The sequence below is a fragment of the Cygnus olor genome, chromosome 2 (assembly GCF_009769625.2).
Source record: "Cygnus olor isolate bCygOlo1 chromosome 2, bCygOlo1.pri.v2, whole genome shotgun sequence".
NCBI classification, from domain to species: domain Eukaryota; kingdom Metazoa; phylum Chordata; class Aves; order Anseriformes; family Anatidae; genus Cygnus; species Cygnus olor.
In genome coordinates, this window is record NC_049170.1 from 112,944,601 (window position 1) to 112,970,690 (window position 26,090).

The following is a 26,090-nucleotide window of genomic DNA, read 5'->3' on the forward strand; positions in this document are numbered from 1 at the left end:
AGGTGGGAACCAGAAAATCATATATTATTTCACAGTGTATTTTTCAGTAGATTATTCCAAATGTAACATAAGGAAATTTTAAGTCCTATAACATTAGTTCTGATGTCATGGTGACTAACATTACCACAATAAGCAGTCTTGTGGAAAAATCCTTGTGCATAGTTTGCTCTACCTCATTTGTCCTAAATTACAGAGACTGCATCAGTATGATTTAGATCATGTAAGTAACTGTGTAATAAGTAATTCAGTCTGAATTTGCATCACATCTGTTTGTTAAGTCCTTGAGAAACACAGATACACACAGGTCGATTTGAGACAAAGAAAATTTTGTATGGTGTTCTCTCACCTTAGACAGAAAGGTTCACAATGTAAATTCTCACATATTTTATTTAGATTATAAATACTGGATGGTGTATAATATCCTTCATGTGTTACACAGACTGAAGATAAAATGTTGCAGGGCCCAACAGCAACTGCTCTGTTGCCAAGCACTAGAAAGGTGGAAATCCTATTTGAAGGCTATTTAGCTTTTTATGCAGGTACCATGGCTAATTAATAATCAGACATAAAACTCATTTTGAAAAACTCGTATGTAAATACATGTGACAAGCCTAAATACTGCATACAAGATGTGTCTTGCTCCTGCTTCCACTGAATGAAAAAATACCATAAAAAATAATAATTCCATATACTTTAAGAACAGAAAGTTTATGACAACTCAAAATGCCGAAGGAATCTTTTTGTAATTTTTAATTTTTATTTTTTTCATTCTTTCATGAGAATATTTCGAATTTGGCTGATAAACTCCTTGGAAATGGTGCAACCTGAAAGGTATTTGTGTGACTCAGTGTAACTACCTTTAGCTTTCGTCCTTTCTTTTCTGATGTCCAGTGATTAAATATTATGAATATATAACAATATTTAAACAACTGTGCCATCATGGAGGAGGAAGACTCATCCATATATTTTTAGGACCCTAAAATAATGGTGAAATGCCCATCAAACTTACTGTGGTATCTATCAACCAACATAAACCAATAAATACTTTATTTCCAATCCATGAAAAGATCATGCTAGTCTATTATTTAACAAAATTTTACTATTTTATGATGATGATACCACTGTGAAACAACTTAGAAAAGCACATATCCCTACAGGTTAAAGCTAAGTCCTAATGGATGCTGAAGGACCCATCCCTTATGGAGGTTCCCTTAGATAAATGGTGATCTCTTGTTGTGGGGTAGAACCAGCTTTGGTGGCAGCTACACCTAAGAGTTTACTTTTGGGTGGGTCATAAACCTCAAGTCAAATGCATCTCTTTCCAGAAGTGACTATCTTGCTTAAAAGCTCTTATTTTGGAAAAACTACAGTGAAGTGCATGACAGAAGCCATCAGACCCCTAAATAGCTCAGGATCATTTCCATTGTACTTAACGACAAACCTATCCATGAGTCTCATTCCATGGGAGCAGGAGCAGGCCTACCATATCTCGCTTCCTACCAGTGTCCAATGCATGGCAACATCCTTTATGGTCTAATGGTCTCTCTACTTCAGCTTCCCTTTTTTCCCTTGATCTTTTCAGGAGTCTCGGCATCTTATCTCCAATACTCCTGCTGAGCTAGGTGCTCTCCCAGGACTGGTTCTGAGTGGTACCCAGTTAATAAAGTGTGTTCCAGGGAAAAAAAATCCTCCTAATTGAGTTAGCTAGTGCCACGCTCTTGTTATGCTCACCTCAGCAGTAGAATCAGGCTGGGTGGAGAAAAGTATTATGCCATTTGTGTAAAGGACCCTCAAGCATAAAAGAAATCACAGCTTCTTATTTAAATAATACAGTACCATGCAAAATTCACTTATTATGAGCTTCTAAGGAGTGTCTTTAAATATGAAAATGCAAAAAATTTCTTAACAATCCACCAGTGCTATGAGTATTACTCTCTTCACTTTATCTGCTTAAGCCATGCAAAAGGTTTAATCAAAGTGTCCCTTTAACAAACACAGCATTTGAACAAAACAAAACAAAACAAAATGAAACAAAGGAAAACAAAACAAGACAAGACAAAACAAGGAAGTCAGAACAAATGCCTACACACAAAAAAAAAAAGCGCACAAGTTTTAATCTTTCTGATTGAATCTATTTAGCATGATGTTTACCTATCTGAGGAGAGGCATATAGGAGTCTAAACACCTGTGCCTTTCCCCAGGAGACTCAGTCCTTGCTGTGGCTTAGCTCCTTACCAGTGCTACTCAGCTCCTGCTTGGCTCTTATCTGTGATCTGACATTGTCTCTTCCAAGCAATTCCCTAACTGTACTCAAGCCCTTAAAGCGTGATGCTGTTGCTGTGTCAGAGGCACAGCTAAATATCAGCTGTTTTACCAGACTCCACACAGGTACATGGTAGAGAGCGGGAGGACTCATGAGCACAGAGCAGGGCTGTTCCAGGGTCACCCAAGGAAGCCCTGACCTGCGCACGTGTGCCACGTGCTGTGTCCAGGGGAAGCAGAGGAAGATCTGTGGCCCAACTGCAATGCATGGAGGAGTCACAAATCTCATGCTCAATGCAGGGAGCCTGTGCCACTCTCTAACATGTTTTTTAAGGCAAGACAAGTGTGAAACTAGGTGAACAGTACTGCAGGTATTGCTGGGGCTACACAGTGCTGGTGAGCTGGGATAGTAGAATTGCCCTAGGATCAAAGTGCACAGACTTGAGTTTAGCAGTGGTTTATTATCTCACTAGAATCGTCTCATTCCCTGTAATAAAAATTGCATGTAGAGCATGTCAAAGAGCCAAAGAGTCTATTACAGCCTATTGTCAGGACTAATGCTTTTTTTTTCCCTCTTATTGCTAAGTAGGCAGGAGTAGCTTTTCAATTTCAAAATAAAACTATACAATTACAGTAATAATGTAATGCTCCTGATTGCTTGGCAGCTGCATATTGTAAAACTCAAAACCACTGATCAGTAGCAAAAGCAGTAAGTCAGTACAATCTTTATAAAATGTCCTGTTGGGGTGATTATGTCTATCAAAATACTTCTATGAGGGAAAGATTGATTACTGAAAATATTTCATTACCCTTTCCCCCTAAAAAAAACCTGCAAGTGCTTGCATGTTTTTCTAACAACAAATAAAGAAGCTGGTGAAGGTGCTGGAGGTTTAATTAAGACTGTATGAGCAGTGGAACAAGCAAAGATCTTGTTCAACTAGTTAGGCATCAGCTAAAACAGAAAAACAAAAGCAGTCATATTTTTATCATCTGTTATAAAAAAATATTTCCCAATCAGTGTTTCAATACAGTTAAAAGTTAAAAACCCTCTACATTACTAATAAATTAAAAAACCCAGATCTCCAACCATCTTGTAAGAAAGTAGGTAAGTAATTTAAACCTTTAGTTTACATAAATTAGCACAGAAATCTGTATTTGAACAAGTGCACTGAAAACAGATATGCCTCCTTTTCTTCTGATATCTCTTATTTGAGTTATTAAGTAACAGGAAAGCCTTTATATTCTTTGCATGACCTTGAGAGTCTGCTACCACTAAATGGTCAATAGTCAAACCCCAGGAGAATGTTTCACCAGACAGACAATGACATGGGCGAGCATGAAGTACAGTCAAATGCTTTGCAGCCTTATTACAGTAGACTTCAACATTCAATTTCAGCACTTTTACTCCTGGGAAGAGATGAAGGTAATATATTTATACAGGAAATCATATGAGTGAAATTTGATGGGTTGATAGAATTTTTTTCAAAACCTATTAAAATACCATTTTTTTTCCAGAGGTAGTTTGCAAGGCAATAGTGATGTATGTACGTGGAAACAATACTCCTTTGCTTGACTTTGGATAGAACTCTTAAATACTGTTGATGCTCTCCCTGAACCTTGCAGAGAAAGCTTAATGGATAAGATGTTCTAATGAGAGCTGACAACAGCCAATTAAGTGTCAGAAGAACAATCTGATAAGTAGGTCTTCATGTCTATAGGCATTTCCTGACATGTCTTAACTGTCAATCTGAATGTTAAACATCTCTATCTTCATCTCATTATTGACTGATTTATTAGAGGAGAATGCTTTCAACTCCATTTTTTTTTTTGACTTTGGGGTTGTTCCAGAAAGAAGGGAATGAAAGTAGTAGAAACAACTCTTAATTTGGAATAATTCATGGGGAATCAGAATTATAGTGAAGGCTTAATATTCCAACTGAGCAGATGTATGGTTTGATGATGTCACTACCATGCAGCTGCCCACACCATACCTTTTAAGAAATGGTAGATGCTCAGTTTAGAGGAGATCTGTTTCTTTAACAGGTGGAAGGATATCTGTGGACATGCTAGCAGGCTGCTCTCTGCTTTCAGTGCTCCTTGCTAGTCATACAGAAGACAGCACCTCGCTCGACGGATCTCTTCCCTTCTTGTCCTCACCCCGGTCAATATCAATCACGTGAACTATGCCAGGCTTCAGAATCAGGTCATCAGTCTCCACATGGCTCCTGCTATCATCCACCTCTGTGTATTTCCCTTTGGATGGCTGGGTAGCCTTACTGAAGACATCTTTAAAACGGCGCTTGAGTTCAACATCTGGGCAATAGACATACTCATAAAGAGCACCAGCAAGGACTGCTCCTATTATTGGTCCCACCCAGTAAACCTACAAAGAGAGGTGGGAAAAACATAGGCATTAAGCTCTACAGCAAAGAAAGAAGCCAGGATCTCAGAGGAAATCACGTCACTACAGACTTCACTCAGAAAACTTTATATGAAGTGCTCTAGCCCAATCATTTAAAACAACTCTGCTTTCCAGAAATGTATGGCCATATAGTTCACTGGATTGCATGGCCTGGGATGAAATCTGCCCACATACCAGATTATGAGGCAGAGAAATGTTAGGTTCTAGTTAGGAGCACTAAGTTTCACAGATGGTGACCTGGAGCTCAACAGTGAAGTGAATTCTCTGAAGTGATGTATGAAGTATGTCAAAAGGCAGTCTCTTAGGCAGTTAACAGCATTAGTTCCATGTAGCATTAGTTCCCTCTCTGCCTCCTCCCAGTCTCTCTTCTCTCACATGTATTTTGTCCACTTCAGCAATACTCCCTAGTATTTCTGCTTTCTTTTAAACTAGCAAGAGTAAGGTGATTGAGAACCAAGCCCATAGCCTCAGAGAGAAATGGTTTTGTCAACTTTTATTGATCCACCTCTTTCCAAGAAGCTTTCTCTAAATTTTCATTGTTTATTTTCCACCTGTAGATAATGTATTTGTGTTGTTTGCCAGATGACACACCAAATAAATACCAATGTAAAAAACATCTTCTTTCTGCATTTTCACCCAAGATGATGATCAACTTGTAAGGAAACAAAACCTATCCTAATGCATATGTACAAGCAGTTCTGTTTCAATATTTCAGACTCACATTTCCAAGAGTCCAAATTTGACTTCTGATCCTGCAGAACCCAACAGGCAGCCATCAATCTGATTATCTAATTTGTATAACCACATGTAAATGACACACACAACTTTGTAGGGTAACTATTTCAGTACAACATGCAGCAATTCTGTAACACTAGTAGGTGAAGAGGCCCACTGACTTCTCTTAATGACATGCTAATGTCACCGCTCTGAAGGAGGAGAGAAAGGCCGTCTTTCCAAATGACCAGGACAGCAGCTAAGCTTCTCCTACAACTTTCTACATAGTACATTTGCTTATTGTTTACAGCTTTAGTCGTAAATTACAGGCTCCCTCAGAGTATGGATAATTAATCTTGTGAAAAACTATTGCAGTTTTTTGTATGAACAAGCCATTCACTGATAACTGGGTAGATCTGCCTCAATAGGATAACTCTTGGGAGCAAAGTTACACATGGTATCGTGTTTGCAGAACTGAAGCCTCAGGGCCTGAAGACAATGCTATCTCTGTTGTTAGCTGCAGTGGGAGCAATGTGGGCTCCATACTTTAAAAATCAAGAAAATCCTTATATGCACTGTAATGTGCAGATCCTATAGTTAGTACTGAAAGTGTCCCTGGAAGTGCTTTCCCTATCTTTAATTAGGGGAGGCTGAGCTGCAATCCATCTCTCCCTATAAAACATTAATTGTTTTTTGATAAGTTTAGTAGTGGGATGCTATAAAAAATGACTGTATCACTCACAATCTGTTTATCAAGTTGTTTCCTGCACAAATACCTGTAGTTAAGGGGATGCTTTCTAATCAAAGCAGGTAACATCTGGTCTAGTTTGTAAAGACCAGGTTGCAACCCCTTCGTCTCTCAGTGTGGGCATTTGCTGAGGCAGGTTCTCTCCCTGGAAAGAGATTGCAGAGGGTCCCTGCTCTCATTGTATATGTCTGCCCCAATTTGCCGTGGAACCAGGTGAGACGTGAAGCCAACAGAATTACTTCCATAACTTCTCATCAGCATGACTGGGGGGGTTGCAATCTGCCTCGGAGGATTTTTTTATTTCTAGAAGTTCAATTCTTTCCATCGCGCTGGATTGCTTTTTTTTGTTTTGAAGTTTTTGTATGATTTCCTTTCTACCACAGCTACTACCTCCACAAAATGACCCCTGAATAGTAAGATGCTATTCTAGTGTGCTGTGTACCATACTACAGCCCCAGGGGAGCAGCAAGATTACTCTAAAGCATGTGGCAGGTCAGCACCTGTCTTCTTCAGTGATGGCCTCTATGGGGTGTGCGAGGATAGACAACTAAAGGCAGATGATGTATGAAAAATCCTGATAGCTGTTTGTTGCTAAGGTGAAGGAAGCATGAAAGCAGAGTTACCCATTGGTTTTCCCATTTCCCCATGATGACAGCAGGTCCAAATGATCGAGCAGGGTTCATACTGGCACCGGTGTAATTGATCTAAAGTAGAGACAAAATGTTACCTGTTATTAGAGTCTCAAAGGTAGTTATTCAATTTCTTTTAGTCCTTGCACTATGGGACACCCTGGTTTTGTAAGACATCTAATCCTGACAGTAGGTATTGTCACTCTCCAGAGTCTTATCACAAAATTAACAAAGCCATCATACGAACAGGCAGGAAATCTCTGATGCAGCAGCCCAAGAGGACTCTCCTGCTACTTCCAATGTTTTTTTGGCATGGACCTATAAAGACTACAACAGCTATACAGCTATAGGAGCTATAAAGTCTACAGAAGTTTCCATTTATGTCTGAAGTAGACATAACGGGACAAAGGCTCTATTTTTTTTTTAAAGAGAAGCCATTAACTTACAGCAAATAAATGTCCAATTGCAACAGAAAATCCAATTGCTAAAGCTACTGAACCAGTGACATCGTTTCGTTTTGAATCACAGCTGGCAAAAATAGTAAAAACCAGCTGGAATGTAATTATCAACTCCACCAGGAGTCCATGGCCAGCGGAAAGATCTCCATGTACCTGGAAGAAGAGAAAGAAACACCGGAGATGAAGCAAAAGCGATTTTGTAGATCAGAAAGCAACCATATGCATTGACTATATTTCAATGAATTATATTTTTGGTGACTTCCTGAATAGTACACAGTGAAAGACAACAATGAACTTTTGGAGGTGCAGATTCCCACCCTTCTTCTCCCCCCTTCTCCCATATATTTATTTATTTTTTTTAATTTGAGAGCCATGGAAAATTAGAGCTGGACTGACAACAGACAGCTTGCCAGTAACATCCAACAAGAACTTCAAAGTTAGACTGCAGAAGTGTAGTTTATTTTTACACAGGGATTTGCAAATGCTGCACTTCCCCTTCACCATTTTTTTTCTTGGGAGCGCTGTAATTTACTATTCAATTATAAATTCATTAATTAGCCCTGACTTAATTAATTTAAATTTCAATTAAAAATTAAGCAGTGTGCGGCTCAAGTGCATTTTTAATAAGTCCTGCAATAGGGCTAACTGATGGCATTTCTTATTAGTTTAGAACAAAGCTGAAATCTAAGCCACAATCTATTTCAAAAGTATGTCATTTTAAATTGATGTTTTTTCAATCCCCATCATAATGGCATAGAATTAATTTCCCCTCCCCAGTCCATATGAAAATGGCATTTCATGCATATATTATTTAAATTTTATATGTAAATTAACATTACCTGCTGTCATCAGATTTGGGGAAGTTCTAGAAAAGAGAACTTTTATAAAAAGAATAGCTATAGATATTGCGCTGCATAAAGCCATCCCAGGGAGAGCTTTAAACCCTGTCTGGATGTTGTAAATAAACCAACCAGCTCCTAAAATCTCTACTTGAGCTCTTTTTATTCTGTGTGACACTGATTATATTTTCTTAGGCTCTAAGTTAGTCTACTCCAGGAGTTGGAGCAGAACTGATTACCATAGTGACTCCCAGGCCTCCCACCACACTTGGTGGTGTGATGAGGTAAAGGATGCCTGCCCCCACGATGGCTCCCAGGCACTGGGCGAGAATGTAGAAGACCGACTTGGCGAGGCTGATCTTCCTCGTGCAGACCATTGCCACAGTCACAGCAGGGTTAATGTGGCCACCGCTGATGTGCCCGAAGCACTGCACCATGGTTGCAATGCTGAGTCCAAAGCAGAGAGAGATAAGGACCATGTCTACAGGCAGGGGCTTCTCTGCTCCACCCCAGTTGATTGTGGAACCGAGGCTGAGAAGGACGAAAATTAACATGGCCAAAAATTCTGCTGAAACAGCCTTCCAGAAGGGCTGAGTCCAGACGCCTTTAAACGCTACCATGATGCTCTCACACTTGCACAGACGTCCACACTTACTGAAAAGGAAAACAAGTCTTCATCAGAAGTCAAGCAATAATGTTCTCCTATGTTCTCCTGTTAGCAGGTTGCTATCTGGCAGACTTTGGAGGGAAGGCTTCAAGGCTGAGTATCCTTGGACTGGGACAACCACGGATGTGTGCACTGTCAAAGCAGACTGCCCTTAAAATACTGCCAGTGTTTGAGTATCTGCAGGTGTGATACACAGGGTAATTAGTCATACTCTGTGATAAATCTGTCCCTATAGTTTTGGTTTATGCAAAGAACCCCCCTATATTTTTTGAAATAAATGAGAATGAAAATAAGTGTAATCTTCTACACTAGCTGACTTCTGCCTAAGAGTCTGCAAAGCCCTACCACTTCCAGTGGCCTGTTAAGCATCATGCTCATTAAATTAGTGGGTATTCTCTTTTTCTAAGAAAATCTGTACTTTTCACAATGCAGGTACAATATTTCAGTAAAAAGCAGTATCTTAGTCAAAACCAAATATTTTTTACAACAGGGTAATGTTAGGAGGTTGCTCTGGGAATTATAAGAGAAAGTCTATTTGTTTGAACACTCACACAAACCAATACTTCAATTTATATTTATGCAAAAATCTGTTTCTTCTCTGTGGACATAGAGTAGAATTTGAATCCAGCCAGGAGAATAGATGCAATCCTAAATTCTGACTTTTAAATCAATCATGCAGTCAATTAAGTCCTTTTTAGGGGCTAAGGGTGCAGAGTTAAGTAGTGGAATAGAAACATGTTTTCTGTACATTTGATGTGTGCAACTGCATGTGGTAAAGAAAGGAATGTCTTGATTTTCCCGTCTGGAAATGCTATTTGTTAGTCTGTGCAGCCTTCCTGATGAGTTACAGTTTTGCTAGATGCTCAGATACCTATGAAAGTGGGTCACCAAAGAAAAGTTATTTGTGGTATTAATAAATTAGGAGAATAAGCCAAAAGGGAAGCATTTTAATGAGTTTCTAAGGAATGCTAACAAGATTCTTCTTTTAAAAACAAAAGCAAAAAACCCAACCCCTCCAAAAAAATAAAAAACAAAAACCCAGAAAACAAAAGAAAGAATATTCAGCTGTTACATTTGGGAACAAAATTTCAAGTGGAAGATGGATGAATTTATGCTCAGTTATCTAAGGTAACTGAGCTACAATGCATATTTAATACCACTTACATCAGAAAGAAGCATAAAATGCATGTCTAGCTTTTTCAAGTTATTGCAAGAGGAATGGCCCATGAATTTCTTAACAGTTGCTGAGAGTTAGGGAAAGGCAATTTAATCCTTTGACTGGAGCAAATAATTTGTTTCCTTGTCTCATTTCTTATGCTAATTTACTGTGTATTTTGGGTAGGTCATTTGTACTCTATCTCAGTTCTCTAGACTCTCAGAAGAGAACAAGAATTACATTATTTCCTGCAAATGGCTGTTGTAAAGTGCTTGTGAAGTGATCTGACAGACTCTGAAGTTTGAGTGGGACTTGTAAGATCTCATATTAGCAGCCAGTTAATGACCAGCTACCTAGATCAGGCTTTTTTGTTCAAAATGGCTCCAAATTCACCACCTCCCCCAGTGCTAAAGCACACAGCTTTTTGGGGATCCTTGTCTTTGAACACTATGCCCAGATTCTCACTGCAACCTAAAGACTGTCTATAGCTTACCTCCAACAACCTTGCTACTCCCTTACTAACAACTTAATTCAGTGGCCTCAGGAGGACACAGGAACTGTATCTACACTGAGAAGAGGTCAGTGTCACAGGATTTGTCCTGGATGAACATTTCATACAGGGATGAGGCATATCCTGGTGTCCATGGAAAAGAAACCTGGATGTACAGGCAAGGAAAGTGGCACTCATGTACCCTCTCACACCCATCTCAGTTGAGATGCACCGTGGGTTTCCCTGAGCTTTAGGTTGTACCTGCTTTTTCTAAGCAAAACTCAAGCCCTGGTGTTATATTCCAGACTTTTGTAAAATTTCCTACCACTGAAGAGAGTGAGGGGACCGTAGGTTTTTGGAGAATATGAGACAGGGGTATGGTGACTCCTGGCTTCGTTGTCCAAGAGTGCCCAACCCATCTCCTTCTGTATGCAGAGAATAGCGAGATGTGCAAATTAGCTACATCCCTTCATCGTGTAGGAGTGGAAAGAAAAAAGTGATTGTATTGGGTATTAAAACTGTGTAGTTAGCTTCCTTCCAGTTGGGGAAAGTCCCAGAACACAGCAAGAGTGAATGAGTGGTGCATGCACATGTGTGACAGAGGGAGGATCCGGTAGATAACAACTTCTGCTGACCTGCTGACAGGCCTGTCCAGGCTACCACTTAAGGAGGGCCCATGTCATACTGCTAGACCCTATGAGAACATGTACAATCAATTCAGTCAATATTATTTACAGCCCTGAAAATGCAGAAACGTTGGATATAAGTCAAAAGCATAACTCAATAGAATCATAGAATCAAAGAATCATAGAATCTTATCCTGAGTTGGAAGGAACCCATAAGGATCATCAAGTCCAAAAGCACAAAAACTTGTTCATCAAAATAAAGAAAGTTTCTATTTTTCTTAAATAGCACACTGCATGGAAACTATGAAAATGGTAGAACTATACTGCCAGCCATACTTTGATAGTTAATGATCTAAACACCTATTTTCAATGCAGAGATTTTTTCTGAAGCAGTCTGTTTTTCTATGATTTCAACACCCAGCAAAACACCCAGCTGTCACAGCAAATTTTTTTCTTTCAAGCTGCACACCTGCTAATAAAAGCTTAATACTGTGTTTTAGCCCTGAGCCCAGGTTTTCACTTAAATCCAAAAGCAACTTGGAAATCAACACCGCCTCCAACGTCCACTATTCTTTCTGCGTGCAGTTAATTTAAAGCCTTGAGATGAGATGGTGGTGGCTGCCAGCTCTAAAACTGAAATGTGACTTTCCAGCCACTAAGATTTGCCATCGAAGTTGCAAAACAATTTTTGGAGTAGTTGCTGTTCATGGTTGCCTTACACAAATACAAAATAGAAAAGCAGAACGATGCTTTTGTGTTCCGGTCACACATTAAATTCGTATGGATTCACTTGAAATCCTCTGGTTTAGACCACACGGGAGACTGATAGGGTGCAGGGTGGGTTTCACAGCTCACGTTGCCATCAGGGCCAAAGGAGCCTGGGGTACGGACAGGACTCACTGGTGTCCAGGACATCGCCGGTGTGACTACAGCTCTGAAGCCATAGCAGTGTAAGCAGTAACGCTGACATCCATATAAATGTCAAACGGCATTTACCAAATTCTTCCTCCCCTCACTGCTATGGTTGCGGGGAGCAGGGCCAGCAGCTGGGGGGGCTTGCAGCGACCCTGCCTGGGGTGCAAGCTCTGTGTGAGCGGCAGCTCTTTGGGGGGCATCCGCGGCTCTTTGGGGGGCATCCGCGGGCCCCCCCGACCTGTGCCGGCCGTGTCCCGCCGGGACACCGGGCACCCGCTTGTGGGGAGGGGGCGGCAGGGGAGGGGGGCAAGCGCACGATCGCGGCGAATAAAAGTTGTAGGTCGCGGAACAGCGCCGGCTTGCAGCCCTCCGGCACCTCCAGCCTCAAACCCCAAGGGCGACTGAAAGATATCACCTTCAGGGAACGGGGCCGGGCTCCATGCAAGCCCCCCATGATGCATACCCCCCCTCCGCCCTCCTACCCCGCACCCTGGGACCGCAGAGAATCCCCACCGGGACTCCCCTTTTCCCCCTCGAAACTTTCCCCAAGCCCCCTCTCGAGCTTTATCTCCTCCCCCCCTCCCTCCAACCCTACCCCCCCTCTATTTTTCCCCCTCCGCGCCCCGCGGAGGGCCGCGCACTCACCCGCGGCGCGCAGCGGCCGCCCGGTCGCTCATGCCTCCGCGCGGAGCTGCGGCGCCGGCCGGGGGGGGCGCGGGGCTCGGGGCGGGGGCCGGGGCCGGGACCGGGACCGGGGGAGGACCGGGGGGGGGGGGGGGACCGGCGGGGACCGGGGGGGGCGCGGCTCCCAATCGCTCCCCTCCCTACCTGCTGCTGCTCCCCGACGGCCGGGAGGGGGCTCGAGGCGGAGAGGGGGCGCTTGCGGTCGTGGGAATAGGATTAATTAATTAGCGCGGGGGGGGGGCTGCGCGGTTTGGGGATGATCGGTCGGAGTGGGAGATTTTGCGGTTTCTTCTCCCGCTGCGCGCTGGATTCACGGGAATCGAGTCCAAGGAGCTCTGAGGTGGGGAGATCTAGGTGTCTGAAACACCCCTCATACCTCACCGGGACCCTGCTGGCTCCCAGAGGGGCAGAGGGGTTAATCTGCTGCATTCAACAAAGTTTTGCCTCGTGTGGGAAGCCAGCGGGTGCCACTGTAAAGAGCTCTTGACACCAGACCCTGATGCCGGTGAGACAATTCAGGTGGTTCTCACCTTCAGAGGAACCCAATCCATCCATAGCATGAGAAAAATCTGACGAAAAAGCAGCCCTTTAGGCTATAAGAAAACAGACAATCAATAAAGTTACCCAAGCTTCCAGGCAGGATTATTTTGTTAGAGACTGCACAGAACCTGACACTTGAAGAAGGCAGGCATGAATATCGAACAAAGTATCTATAAAATCCCCTTTTCTTTCTTCTTTTTTCTTTTTCTTTTTCTTTTTCTTTTTCTTTTTCTTTTTCTTTTTCTTTTTCTTTTTCTTTTTCTTTTTCTTTTTCTTTTTCTTTTTCTTTTTCTTTTTCTTTTTCTTTTTTTTTCTTTCTTTTTCTTTTTCTTTCTTTTTTTCTTTCTTTTTCTTTTTCTTTTTCTTTTTCTTTTTCTTTTTCTTTTTCTTTTTCTTTTTCTTTTTCTTTTTCTTTTTCTTTTTCTTTTTCTTTTTCTTTCTTTTTCTTTCTTTTTTCCTTTTCCTTTTCTTTCTTTTTGTTTTTCTTTTTCCTTTTCTTTCTTTTCTTTCTTTTTCTTTTTCTTTTTCTTTTTCTTTTTCTTTTTATTTTTCTTTTTCTTTTTCTTTTTCTTTTTCTTTTTCTTTTTCTTTTTCTTTTTCTTTCTTTTTCTTTCTTTTTTCCTTTTCCTTTTCTTTCTTTTTCTTTTTCTTTTTCTTTTTCTTTTTCTTTTTCTTTTTCTTTTTCTTTTTCTTTTTCTTTTTCTTTTTCTTTTTCTTTTTCCTTTTCTTTTTCCTTTTCTTTTTCCTTTTCTTTCTTTTTCTTTTTCCTTTTCTTTTTCTTTTTCTTTTTCCTTTTCTTTTTCTTTTTCTTTTTCTTTTTCCTTTTCTTTTTCTTTTTCTTTTTCTTTTTCTTTTTCTTTTTCTTTTTCTTTTTCTTTTTCTTTTTCTTTTTCTTTTTCTTTCTTTTTTCCTTTTCTTTTTCCTTTTCTTTCTTTTTCTTTTTCTTTTTCTTTTTCTTTTTCTTTTTCTTTTTCTTTTTCTTTTTCTTTTTCTTTTTCTTTTTCTTTTTCTTTTTCTTTTTCTTTTTCTTTTTCTTTTTCTTTTTCTTTTTCTTTTTCTTTTTCTTTTTCCTTTTCTTTTTCTTTTTCCTTTTCTTTTTCTTTTTCCTTTTCTTTCTTTTTCTTTTTCTTTTTCTTTTTCTTTTTCCTTTTCTTTTTCTTTTTCTTTTTCTTTTTCTTTTTCTTTTTCTTTTTCTTTTGCTTTTGCTTTTTCTTTTTCTTTTTCCTTTTCTTTTTCCTTTTCTTTTTCCTTTTCTTTTTTTTCCTTTTTCTTTTTTTTTTTTAAATTTTCTTTTTTTCCAGGTGGCTTTGACCTTTGAATGCAGTAAAATAATCAGTGCATAAGTTACATAGAAAATGTTTTAAAGGACATGCTGTTCAGGGGTTAAATCAGGTTAAAACAGCATGCACAGAGAAACTACATCTATTGCCATGCACCCATATGGCAACAGAGAAAGAATCAAAATTTGATGTAATAATCAACTGGCCGGTGCTATACCTGCTGTGCCAGGCAATCTTTCTGCACATTAGAAAAGAGTGCAAGAGCTGAAGAACTACTTTGGATGTGGAAACCATGGAAAACCACGGATATCCTCTCTTAACTTCTGCTAGGAGATTGTAGGCAACAAGTTACATGGGCGAAAACTGAGTCTAATGTGTAACACTATCAGTTCAGGATACCCTAAACAAATTTGAACACCGAGCAATAAAGAACTCATGCCTATGTGTTAAATACAGATCAGAGTTAATGGTACGTACCAGGTGATCATAAAGTACAAATGTAGGTGTTTCTCTCACATTTGTCTGCAATTCCCTTCTTTAGAGCAGAGTCATAAAGGGGACCAGGAGGCATTCACAATTTGATGACAAAGGAAAACAGCTGGCTGGATGTTTGACTTTCTTGTTTTCAAGCTTTGCTTCATTTGTTGCTGTCTTGCACTCAGCCAAGAAGGGGTGCAGGCATCATCACACAGCTCTGCTCCTTCCTCTGGTGCATTTGGTTTCTCAGTCTTTTTCAGGCAGTTTCACAGCCTGTTACAGTGATTCCAGAAACTTCAATTCCTAATACTGTCAGACGGGCACATAAGCCTGTCATATACTTCATATACTCACAGAGAAGTTTTCACATTGAGGCTGCAGGAGTTGCCGCCCACAGTGAAAGCACTTCAGTTAGGATGCTCCTCTGCATACGTATTTTTTTTTTCACCCCTATTGCCCTTTGAACAGGAATTACTGTACAAAAAACTTCTTTTTAGTGCTCTCTTTGAAACACCTGTGGATTCCCTTGCTTGAATGTGTCACACACATCTTTTACCACCTGCATTTAATGAATTAGTTATTTGATTATTTCAGCCTTTTGTACCACAGCTACTTCTAACATATCCTTTTCTCCGTTGTTCCAAAGGCCACAAAAGGAGCACACAGAAATCTCAAATTTCTTCCCAGTTTTGGAGCTGTCTGTTTCCAACCAGGGCTGAGGTTGCTTTCACAGCTTCGCTCTGACAGCACGCTTGTTCTTTGGCACCTTGCAGACTGGGCTCTCGTGGCCCATTAGTTTATTCACAAACAAAATTCACTTTGCAAAACAGATAATTGTTTTTCCTTTTCTTGTGGACAGCACGTATCTGCTCTTTGTGATCGGCAGAGCAGATCCCTACCACATGGAGAAGCCAGAATGTTAATAGCTTCTGTCACTGCTACCATTCTCACTGCAATAGGTCTTCTGGAGAATTAGACAAAGGTTGTGGCCACATAAACAGAGAAAGGCAATGCTTTGGGCACAAACCTGGGGCAAACTGCACTGTGCCAGCCCTGATCAAACAGACTATGTTCTGTTGAAAACACAGAGGCAACGAAGACATCCCTTGAGGTGGCACTGAAAAACAGAGAAAAGCAGCCCCAATTCATCCAGGGATAAATGTGTGATATATTTGCCATTCTTGACATTTGGGGGACCACACAGATTATTTTTTTTAATTTTTTTTTCTTCCTCCCCTATCTATTTTCAACTCTTTAAAACCTGGCTCAACTTGGTTTGGACCTCTGCCCAAGGATGAAATATTCCAACATTCCTCCTGCTGCTGTGCTAAACACAATTAAGGAAATAACCCACAAATGAATATACATGACAATTTTTAAATTTGAGCTAACTTTCGATCCCTGTCTAAGGGGGGGAAATACGCAGCAGAAACTCACAGTGCCTCTGCTTCTCCTTCACTGAACATTACAGCTGACTTTCTATAGTTATTTTTAGGGCATCATGAATAAAAGATCTCCCTAGGAAAGTAAGCCATGGTGAGAAGATGTTGCAACACGTAAGGCACATCCACCTTCTGAACAAGGACTTCCCAGACAGCTGAAGCGTGCTGGGTCTGGGATTTTGGATTGGTCTGTTGTGGAGGAGAGGGCACTCTGCCAAGGTTGGAGAGGAATGTGCAAACAGATAATTCCAGCTAAAATAATATGAGGGAGAGAGGCAGAAAATCTCTCTGGAGTAGATTGTCACCTCACTGAATTGCAGTGTGGTAAGAGTCCCTCCACTCCTATGGTGAGTCCCATGGATATCCATCCTGGGCAACTCCATCACATCTGCCTCAAGGGGGTTGTAGGCTGAAACAGAGAGAAGAAAATCCAGAACAACAGTAAAAAGGCATAATTTAGAAGCACTGTGTGCTTTCTCAGTGACCAAGGTCCTGTTTCACTTGTACCCAGAGGACCTGGACTGCTCTCCCTTATGCTACTCTCGTTAAGCTCCTCAGCTTGCTGAGCTCCTCTCTCAGCACCACTTCAGGCTTTCTGTATCCAAAGGGAATGAAGCTTATCCAAATGTGCTCTCTCTCCTACCACCCTCTTTCTTTGGGTGTTCTTGCTCTTTCCAATGTGTTTTGAGCCCTCAGGCCAATCTCAGCTGCAGCTGAAGGAAGATCAGAGATCTCCAGGCTGCTCAGGTTCCTGCCAGCCCTGTGAGCATGAGCAGGCAGCAGGTAACCAGAGCGAAAGGGACACTTGCTGACACTTGCAGGAGGGCCTCAAGAAGGATTTTCAGAAGTGCCTGAAGTGATGGAGAGACTTAGCTGCCATTTCCACAGTGGCACAGGCTCCTAGGAGACTAAATTCCTGTGACCTTCCCTGGCTCCTGTTGACAAGAGCGCTTGAAAGCAGGCTGTAAGCCTTTCAGAAATGATTGGCGCTTGCAGAAACGCCGACTTTCTTTACTGCTGGACCGAACATTTCATTCTGTCGCCATTAATGAACACCCCCCTCCCCTCGCCACTTTATGTTTTATAAGTTTGGGCTAAGCTTTGTCTACTAAAAGGATCTTACATAAAGCACCGCTTACTGAAATGTGATCTTTGCACATTTCTGAAGTTTTAATTTTCCTGCGGTGTAATCTTGTTACTTAGGTCATTCATTTTGTCACGCCTTGGTATCAGTCTGGTCCAGATTTGGCTGCAGGGCTATGTTCTCCTGACATTTAGAGCAAGAATTCACTGGGAAATCAGTCAAGAGATTTGACATTGCTGCTGGCCAAGCTCCAGAGGGTTTAGTTTTACTCTCCTTCTCTGTTTATTGTGGAATCCGTCTGTCCACAAGCTGCACATTGAGTCCCATGCTGGAGAAGGAGAACTGAAAGGGACAAAATGGCCATTCACTTGAGGGATTCATTCAGGCTTTTCATAAAGGTTTTACAAGAAGCTGTGCACTTGGATGACTGCTGTGCTTCCTTCGTCCTGCTCCATTACCTTCCTGACAAGACGATTTGGATCGACTGCTTTTTCTTTGCTCCCCACCCCAGCTCAATAAGCAGCAATTACAGTTGGAAAAGCAAAACTGTGATCTAGGTAGTATAGGAACCACCTGGAGGCTTTCCATCTTTAGAAGTAGTTTAATTACAACATGGCATGGACAGGCCCTTTGCTGGGAATATGTAGGAATAGACACACAGCCACAGGTTGATGAGCTGGAGGGGAAAAGGAGCCCCGGGCACTAGTGGGGGTGCAGCAGTGGGTGGGAAGCATCCCAGCAGGGTGACTGAAAATGTGGGAGAAGGAAGGAGGTAATGACCTGTGCTGGGAGGGAGAAAGAGCCCAAGGTGCTGATGGGCTGTGCGCTGAGGGTCATGTAGTTACACCCAGCGGGGCCAAAGAGAATTGTCTAACTTTTCTAGGTGGGACGCTGAAATTTGGTTAAGCTCTCACAGGTTTTATCAGCCACAGAAAAAGTAGTATTACACTTTGTATACCCCACTGTTGCATGTTCTTTAGTATCCAGCCATGCTTTCCTGGCTGATCTGAGCTGCTCTCCTTCACAGTCCTGCTGTTGTTTATCAGCTCCTCATCTCCAAATGCTTAACCTCTTCCCTCAGCACCACTCCAGGCTCTTAGTTTCCTTCAGAAATGAAGGTCATGACAGCTCTGCCTCTCTTTCCCTGTGCAGCTGTTATCCTCAATGATTTTTGATCCTATCAGCTGCTGAGCCATGGTAGAAGTGATATCGTTTGTGTATTTGATTTTTTCTTTCACCTAGCGTTAAAAACAAAGAGTACTACTTCAAAACAAAACAAAACAAAACAAAACAAAACAAAACAAAACAAATACAGAAACAAACAAAAAAACCCCACACCCACAAAGTTATAACTAACCAGAAGACCTTTACCATAAAGACCTATATCATAAAACTTTATCGTAAAGACCTATATGATAAACCTTTATCGTAAAGACCTACATCATAAAGGCCTTTTATGACATGTAATTCCAATATCTGTGAAACAAGAAGCACACTCAAGCAAGAATCTGGTTTCCAGGAGAGAAGTTTGCTTGCCAGCTGCAGAAGATGGTTTATTTGAAGGTGCTTTTTATCTTAGTTGTTATATTACTTCCATCTCTACCTGATGTGGCCACAACTGAAAGGTTCTGTTCACAAGAGTCAAAGAATCATGCAGTTTAAGACTAGACAGCAACACAACATTTTCTAGCTAATGTTATATACCATAGACCATCACATTTCACCTCATAACACAGTTCAATAACTTACATTTGGTTAAATCCATTTTACAAAAAGCGTCTTTGCTTGATTTGAAAACTCACAGGATAGAAAATCTACCCATTCCCTTGGCAGTTTATTCCCCAGACTAATCGCTTACATCACCAAAAATGGCCTTTCTCTCTAAAATGAGTTTGTATGAATTCATTTGCCATACAGTGGTTCCTCTTATGCTCTTCTCTCCCAGATTAAAAAGCCTCTTGTACTTCTACTTCGTTCCCATGAGGATAGTTATATAATGTGAGCAAGTCATCTCTTCATCATCCTTTTGAGAAGCTAAGCAGGCTGAGCTCTCACTCTAAAGAAATTACTCTAACAGTTTTTTTTCAGCTCTTGATTTTGCTTTTACTACTTTTTCAACATGCTGTTTAAAATACTTTTTTTTTCTTTTTTCTTTTCTTTTCTTTTTTCTTTTTAAATATTGGACTCCCAACAGGCATGTTTTGAAGTAAAAACACATCTTGTAGCACACCTATGAATTGTACAAGCCATTCTTACTGCAGCATCACACTGAGGAAGCCTTCTTCCTCACCCCTCCACAAAGCCCCCTCTGTCCTTCTCAGGACATAGATATCATTCTGCAGATAAGGCTTGTTTCACTCTGAGACATTAAATTTTGCATGTTCTTGTATTGGAAGACATCTTGTCTGACAGGGATAAAACTAGAAAACAATTCACTCTGCTCTGTTTGCCCATTCTTTTCTCAACATACTGATTTATGTTCAAACTAAATTGGCAGTGATTCTATATTTACCTTCAGATTTACTTACTGAGGAACCCCCTGAAGCACATGAGGCCCTACAGCAATCCCTTCAGATCCCTGCCAACAGCTACCATTACAGGTCCATTAAGTACTTTCAGAGATCTGTCAGCTAGGTCTGAATCCATTTAATGCTCCATGGCTAATGTACAGTGGTAATGTTTTAAACAAATGTCACTCAGTATTGTGGTAAAGCCTCTAGAAATGCACAAACACACTGCTCAGTGCAGCTACCTCTATCAACCACTGTGTAATTTTAAAAATGAATTTATCCTGTGTTGACTTTTTTTTTCTTTTTTTGGGGGGTGGTGGTTGTGGAGGGAAATACCAAGACTTGGTGGCATTGGATAGCTGACGTGCACCAATGCTGGGAATTTGTTCTTTGCCCAAGCCATCTGCTATAATAATATAATGATAATACATACATAGCTTCCTATTCATGGATTTATACACTTAGTGGAAATGTATGCCATGAATGGGTTTATGCAGCATGTTTTGAAAAAGACAATTTTGCTTCAGATCATTCAGGCTGTCTTTGCAGATTACAATAGTAACAGTCTTCTTAATATTATGTATTTTATAGTGTTTTTTTTCTTTTTTTTTCTTTCTTCTTCTTCTTCCCCCTCAATAATAATACCTTCTAAAAGCTACACCTCAGGACAAGTGAAGATGTTGATCTTTCCTCAATGCAAAGGTTCTTCTTTCATTGAACTATCTGAGGAGCAGAGTCTGACTATGAATATTTACAAGTTCAAGCTCTTTTGTCCATAAGCTTCTAAAGAAAATCTGACAGCATGTTTTTCTTGAAATCCCTTGTAGAACATCAGTTTCATTTCTGACAGTTTCTCACATTTACAGCTTAAAAAAATAATAATAAAAAATAGGGAAGCCTAATAACTTTTGATGCAGATGCTGCATTTTTAGTGGACTAACAGAAAGGTTTTTAAACTGAGAAATTGGATTTACTTAGTTTCTTTTATGACAGAAGCTGTACTGCTCTGAAGATTCTTGTGTTTGGCTGAATTACCAACAAAGATAATAGAGATACAGCTCAGTAAAATATAAATAAATAAACACTTCTTGACACCACCTTCACCTTTACTGGTACCAGCTTATAGCCTCTGAATGGGTGCATGGTTGGTTGGCCAACATATGAAAACTGATCACTCAACAATATTCTGTCTTCAGCTGCTGAATTGCAGTGAATGTGCTCTAGAAGCACATGCAGACATAGCAAACAGTCTTTTGAGACCCAAAGCTCTAGCCCAGTGTTTGCATGTTTCCTGGCACCCTACAGGGGTGGAGGGAGAGTGGTGGATGCAATCTGCAAAGACTGGATGAAATCAAGCAGAGGGCCACAGGGCTTTCCTTGTATTTGTTTGCAAGAAACTCCTGTTTCTTTCTAAGCAATATTTTTCCAGTATAACCTCCACTACTGCCTTCAGTGGGCTCCTAGAGAAGGACAAGCCAATTTTCAAGCCAACTGAGGAAAAAAGCAGTAAGCTGTGTAAATAATTAAAAACAGCACCAAAACACATTTTTTTTCCAGAAGACTTTGGGGATAATAAATATTTTGTTGATTTGTTTGCAGACATCAATACAGAACAATTAGTCTGACACCATTCTGCAAGGCTTACTTCTCCATAATCATCAGTCATCTCTTTTCCTGCACCCGTGCTTTAGCTAGCCTTTATAGCCCTGCTATAAACTGTTTGCAGGGAACTGTGTGAGGTTTGTGGAGAGAATTATTTTTGTGAAGGCAGGTATTGTATTAAATTAGTGTTTAAAAAGGAGGTAGAAATGGCTAATCCTACCTCTTCAAGGATACATGCCAAAAAATATTTGTTAAAATTGTATCTATTTTTGTAAGAATGCATACAGAGAAGATATATATTTTAAGAATGCATTACTGAAATAGGAAATTCTGAGGGGTTTGTGGCTTCATATGTCCCCTTTTGAATACGTTTAACATCCCCCAAACCCATCGGATTTTCAGTTTCATCGTGCATACTTGACTGACACGAGCAGATTGTTCTTCCCAGCAGCGCGGCAGAACCAACACGCCAGTGAAAGGGATTCTTTTCAGCTACACGCCTCATCAGCACCATCATCGGTGAGACGCCAGCCCGCTCATTCCTCGGGGTATAAAAGGGGGCAGAAAACCACACCAACTGTTCCTCAGTCCTGCAGGGTGGTGTTTGCAGAATGGGCTCTTAGAAAATGGTTTTAGACTTGTGAACTGAACATATCTGTGTGAATGGCACAGCGAGGCACTTCCATGCAGGCTCACAATGTAGTTTTTGCTGTTCAGTTTTGGAAATTTGTAATTCATCCTTAAAAGGTTTAGCTCATCCTGATCCCAAATGCATTGTCTCAAAGTGCTGATAGCATAGCTGTGGAACTGTAGATGACTCAGTTTCCAACATCGCGAAAAGGCAGAATATGTGTATGAAGTCCTAGAAGCCTGTAGCCAAGAAAGCCCTTTTATTTTTTACTTAAGTGACAATGCTGAAATGGAACAAATATCGTCTCGGAGGGGAGAGTAATTACTTGAGTTACACGAGTGTCAAGAATTTAAACCACATGCAGAAAACAAAGTGAACACAAAAGCGATGGGGATCATAGTGTAGCCCAAATATCAAGCAATTAGAAAACGTGTCAGAGATTTCTTCAGTGATGTAGAGCAAGGAATTTGCTGTAGACAGGCTACTGTTCTGTTCAGATAATAAATAAAACAGAGATTTTTCCCCACTGTTTCTTTGTTCCTTAGATATACCAAAAGACCTAGACCATTTCAGAAGTTTGGGCACACCATTGACTTGCCTGGGTTTTGTGATGAGGCCAGAAAGAAAAGAAAAAAAAAGAAAGAAAGAAAAAAAAAACGAAAAAAAAAAGAGCCTGGGAAACCCTATAATTGTCCAGTCTCAGTGGTTTTGTTATTGCTCCAAAATAAGGGGTCAGGGCATAATAGCACTAGAAAAGCTTGGTTACTGTAGATTTTACATAACGAGTTCCCAGCTTCTCTCACTCCTCTCATTCAGCGTGTGCCCAGTTTTGCAACCAAGACAGCACAGAGAACAGATTTGAGCTATAAAGATGTCAGTGGGAGAGCTTGTTTTCCTTTGGTAAATTGCAATAAATTATAGAAATGCCCTAGTGCTTGCAGGAGGGGAAGAAAAAAAAATAGCAAAACTGAAAATGCTAGAAAGAATCTCTCAAGTGTCCTGAATTATTCCCTCTCCTTTTCTATGGCTTGCTCAGAAAGTTATGGTTTTGACAAAGTAGCCTCTGCTGCTTCCAGTTAAAGTACATTTAGTGTTGTCTTTTCATATTGAACATTGCTACCCTGTCCACAGCTGTTAGGCACGGTTACCTAAGAAGTGGGTTCTCCAGCCACACTTTGGGGGCTCCCTTAGGGGCACCTGCCTTTCAGAGGAGGCACCTGTAGCTCCTCGTGGTCTGTCTGGCAGCAGCACTTGCTCAGACCTGAAGAGATTTGCCTATAGCCTCCAACCGCTGGCTCGTGGATGGAGTAGCCTAATGTGCAATGGCTTAACCTGAAAAATTCTATCTTAGCAGCACTTTTAAGTAAGGCAGAAAGCCAGTTGTGAGTCAGGTTTTTGTCTGGTAGCAACGCTTCCATTTGGAGCCTCTGCATGCACAGGCAATGTGGGATCTTGGGCCCACCTGGTCCCTACCTGGTAGCCCCTTGTCTGAAGGCAGTCGGGAAGGTTCGGGGAGAAATGGGAGAAGAGCATCTGTTGGCAGCATGGCTGAGACACCAAACAGTTTTGTCTAACTGTGTTTGCATTTTCCCTGCTATTCAGGAGGACCTGCAGGGATCAGGATGATTTCTGGAAACATCATCCTCCCTCAGAGCTGAATGTTTGCTGTGCTGCACTCTTAGGGTACTTTCATCAGAGATACAAAAGCAAGGCAGCAAAATTTCTTATTGTGCACTGTCACCTCCAGCCACAATTAACATTTCCCCTTCTCATTAGAGGTTTTCCTTCTGTCCCTTTTTTTCTCTCTCTCCTTTTAAACAATAGCAGAAGTCACAGAAAAGGTGACAACTGGTGTCTATGTCTCAGAGTACATTATAGGTGATACCAGCAGAACACTCCTGAAAGCAGAAAGATGCTGGTACTCCTGTCCACTTCCCCTCCTCCCAGGTTACCCACCAAAGGACCTCCCCCCAAAAACCTGTAGCCTTACCCATGATAAGAACCACCTGCAGCTGCACAAACTGCAGTCCCACAGACCTGGCAGCATCCTGTTCTGGGCAAGCTAAAGAAGTAAGAAGAAAACCTGTGCAAAAGGTAAACTTGTAGTCCCTGTGAATAGCTCAGGTTCATTTGGAATAACTTGGTGGCTCCGCAACACACTATTAAAACATTTTCATGCCTATACAGCATGCAATACCTTTGCACGTACAATGCTACCATATTCATTCTCTGCTATACTCAGAGATGGGAATAGAGTTAATCCAAATTCTGTCAGTACATCCCAAGCCAATAGATGGGAGCTCTTTTTCTTTACCGAGTGTATCTCTTAATACAGATTTAAGATCTTTAAGGTCAAATGCAGAACTGAAGCTAAATATCTTCCAATACCATCACTGAGAAGCATTTGGCTAAATGTTATGCCTCTCATATATATACATTATGTGCGTGTTCACAAGCATTTATAAAACATATGCATGCATTAATACACGCATGTGTGTAAGCTTGAAGGAAGGAAACTTTTAGATAGAGAACTCATCTCTCTGTACACACACACACAGAGTTTTCTGATGAATTATAACTCAATCCTAAAACTTAAAGATCTGTCTACATGAGTGCCTGTTTTTATTAAGAAAGAGATAATTCAATGGGCAGATGCTAGTCTGCCTGCATCCAGTTTTTACACCCAAGTAACTAGCTTGGGAAAATTAAACCTTTAGCATTTAATATCCTAGTGACATGTATTTACAGTCCACTGAGTGCTAATTTACATCTCTATGTGATGCCTGGATAAAACTGCTCTGCTCCTACCCATCACTTCCCAGAATGTTGTCGAATGCAAATTTTATGGGACACTTCATTTGCAAATCTTGAAAAATGAGCAGAATTGGGAGGTTCCATGGAAACTGTTTTCTGGAAAGAATTTGAGGAGAAAATCTGACATACATGGGAGGAATTTCTACGTGAATAAGACCAAGACGGTTATGTGTGCACAGATGGTGACTGACAGTATCATACTCTCAGGCAGGCTTATTAGTGCAGCCTCAGTGCCACGGTAACATAGATGTGCTGGGCTGGAGCTGGCTTATGCTTGACAGCTGAGAGCGAACCAGCAATTGGTGCACCTGTTCGTGCTGACATACTTAAGAAGGCAGGAAACTGTGAGAAGGCAGAGGAAAGGCAGAAATAACTACATATTTATACATATATATATATATATATATATATACATACATATATAAGTGATGATAGTTATGATAGTTACGGTTTTTCTGTTTCACTTTGTAAGGAAAGGGGGCTCTTTCTCCTCTGTCACGTTTGTGAATCACATCACTTTCTAAAGACAAAGCAATGTATTCTGTGTCAATACAGTCTCCACCTTATTAGTAGCCTCCACAGAGCCATAGGAAAAGTGGCTGTGCTAGTGGGAGGTAATCCTGAGAGTCTCTAGCAGCCAGGCAAACTGGAGGCTGTCTCAAGGGTTGCCAGAACCTCAGGGAGCTGGGGGAACATGGCCCTGGGTGCAAGGTGATGCAGTGATAGCGTTTGGGAGAAGGAAGGAGTTTGCTTACACGTGTGGGATCCATGAATAAAGGCTGAGAGTGCTGAGGATGTTCAGCCTGGAGAAGAGAAGGCTCCGGGAAGACGTCATTGTGACCTTTCAGTACTTAAAGGGAGCTTATAAAAAAGATGGAGAAGGACTCTTTACTCAGATAATGATAGAACAAGGAGGAATGGTCTTAAACTAAAAGAGGGGTGATTTAGACTGGACATTAGGTGGAAATTCCTCACTGTAAGGGTGGTGAGGCACTGGTACGGGTTGCCCAGAGAAGCTGCGGATGCCCCATCTCTGGAGGTGTTCAAGGCCAGGCTGGATGGGGCCTTGGGCAACCTGGTCTGGTGGGAGGTGTCCCTGT

The 26,090-nt window shown here is 41.0% G+C and overlaps 1 protein-coding gene across 2 annotated transcripts; it reads right to left on the reverse strand.

Moving 5' to 3' along the window:
• Positions 1–743: 743 nt before the first annotated feature.
• On the reverse strand, positions 744–12,772 carry AQP4 (aquaporin 4). Of its 2 annotated transcripts, none has more exons than XM_040550231.1 (5): positions 12,755–12,772; positions 8,312–8,726; positions 7,222–7,386; positions 6,770–6,850; positions 744–4,645 (listed from the first exon to the last, which is right to left on the reverse strand). In XM_040550231.1, the coding sequence occupies exons 2-5, from the start codon at positions 8,690–8,692 to the stop codon at positions 4,367–4,369; spliced, it is 906 nt and encodes a 301-aa protein (XP_040406165.1). In that variant the 5' UTR covers positions 8,693–8,726; positions 12,755–12,772; the 3' UTR covers positions 744–4,366. The 2 variants fall into 2 exon arrangements, with proteins under 2 accessions (XP_040406165.1, XP_040406164.1); XM_040550230.1 differs by lacking the exon at positions 12,755–12,772 and adding an exon at positions 12,572–12,645.
• Between the last annotated feature and the right edge of the window lie 13,318 nt (positions 12,773–26,090).

Bases quoted from the DNA above. Each gene is read 5' to 3' on its own strand.
- AQP4 (XM_040550230.1), bottom strand. From the start codon at position 12,603: ATGAGCGACCGGGCGGCCGCTGCGCGCCGCGG. The intron at 8,727-12,571 runs GTGAGTGCGCGG...TTTCCTTTTCAG, and splicing joins GCGGCCGCTGCGCGCCGCGG to TAAGTGTGGACGTCTGTGCA. The intron at 6,851-7,221 runs GTAAGTTAATGG...TCTCTACTTTAG, and splicing joins CAATTGGACATTTATTTGCT to ATCAATTACACCGGTGCCAG.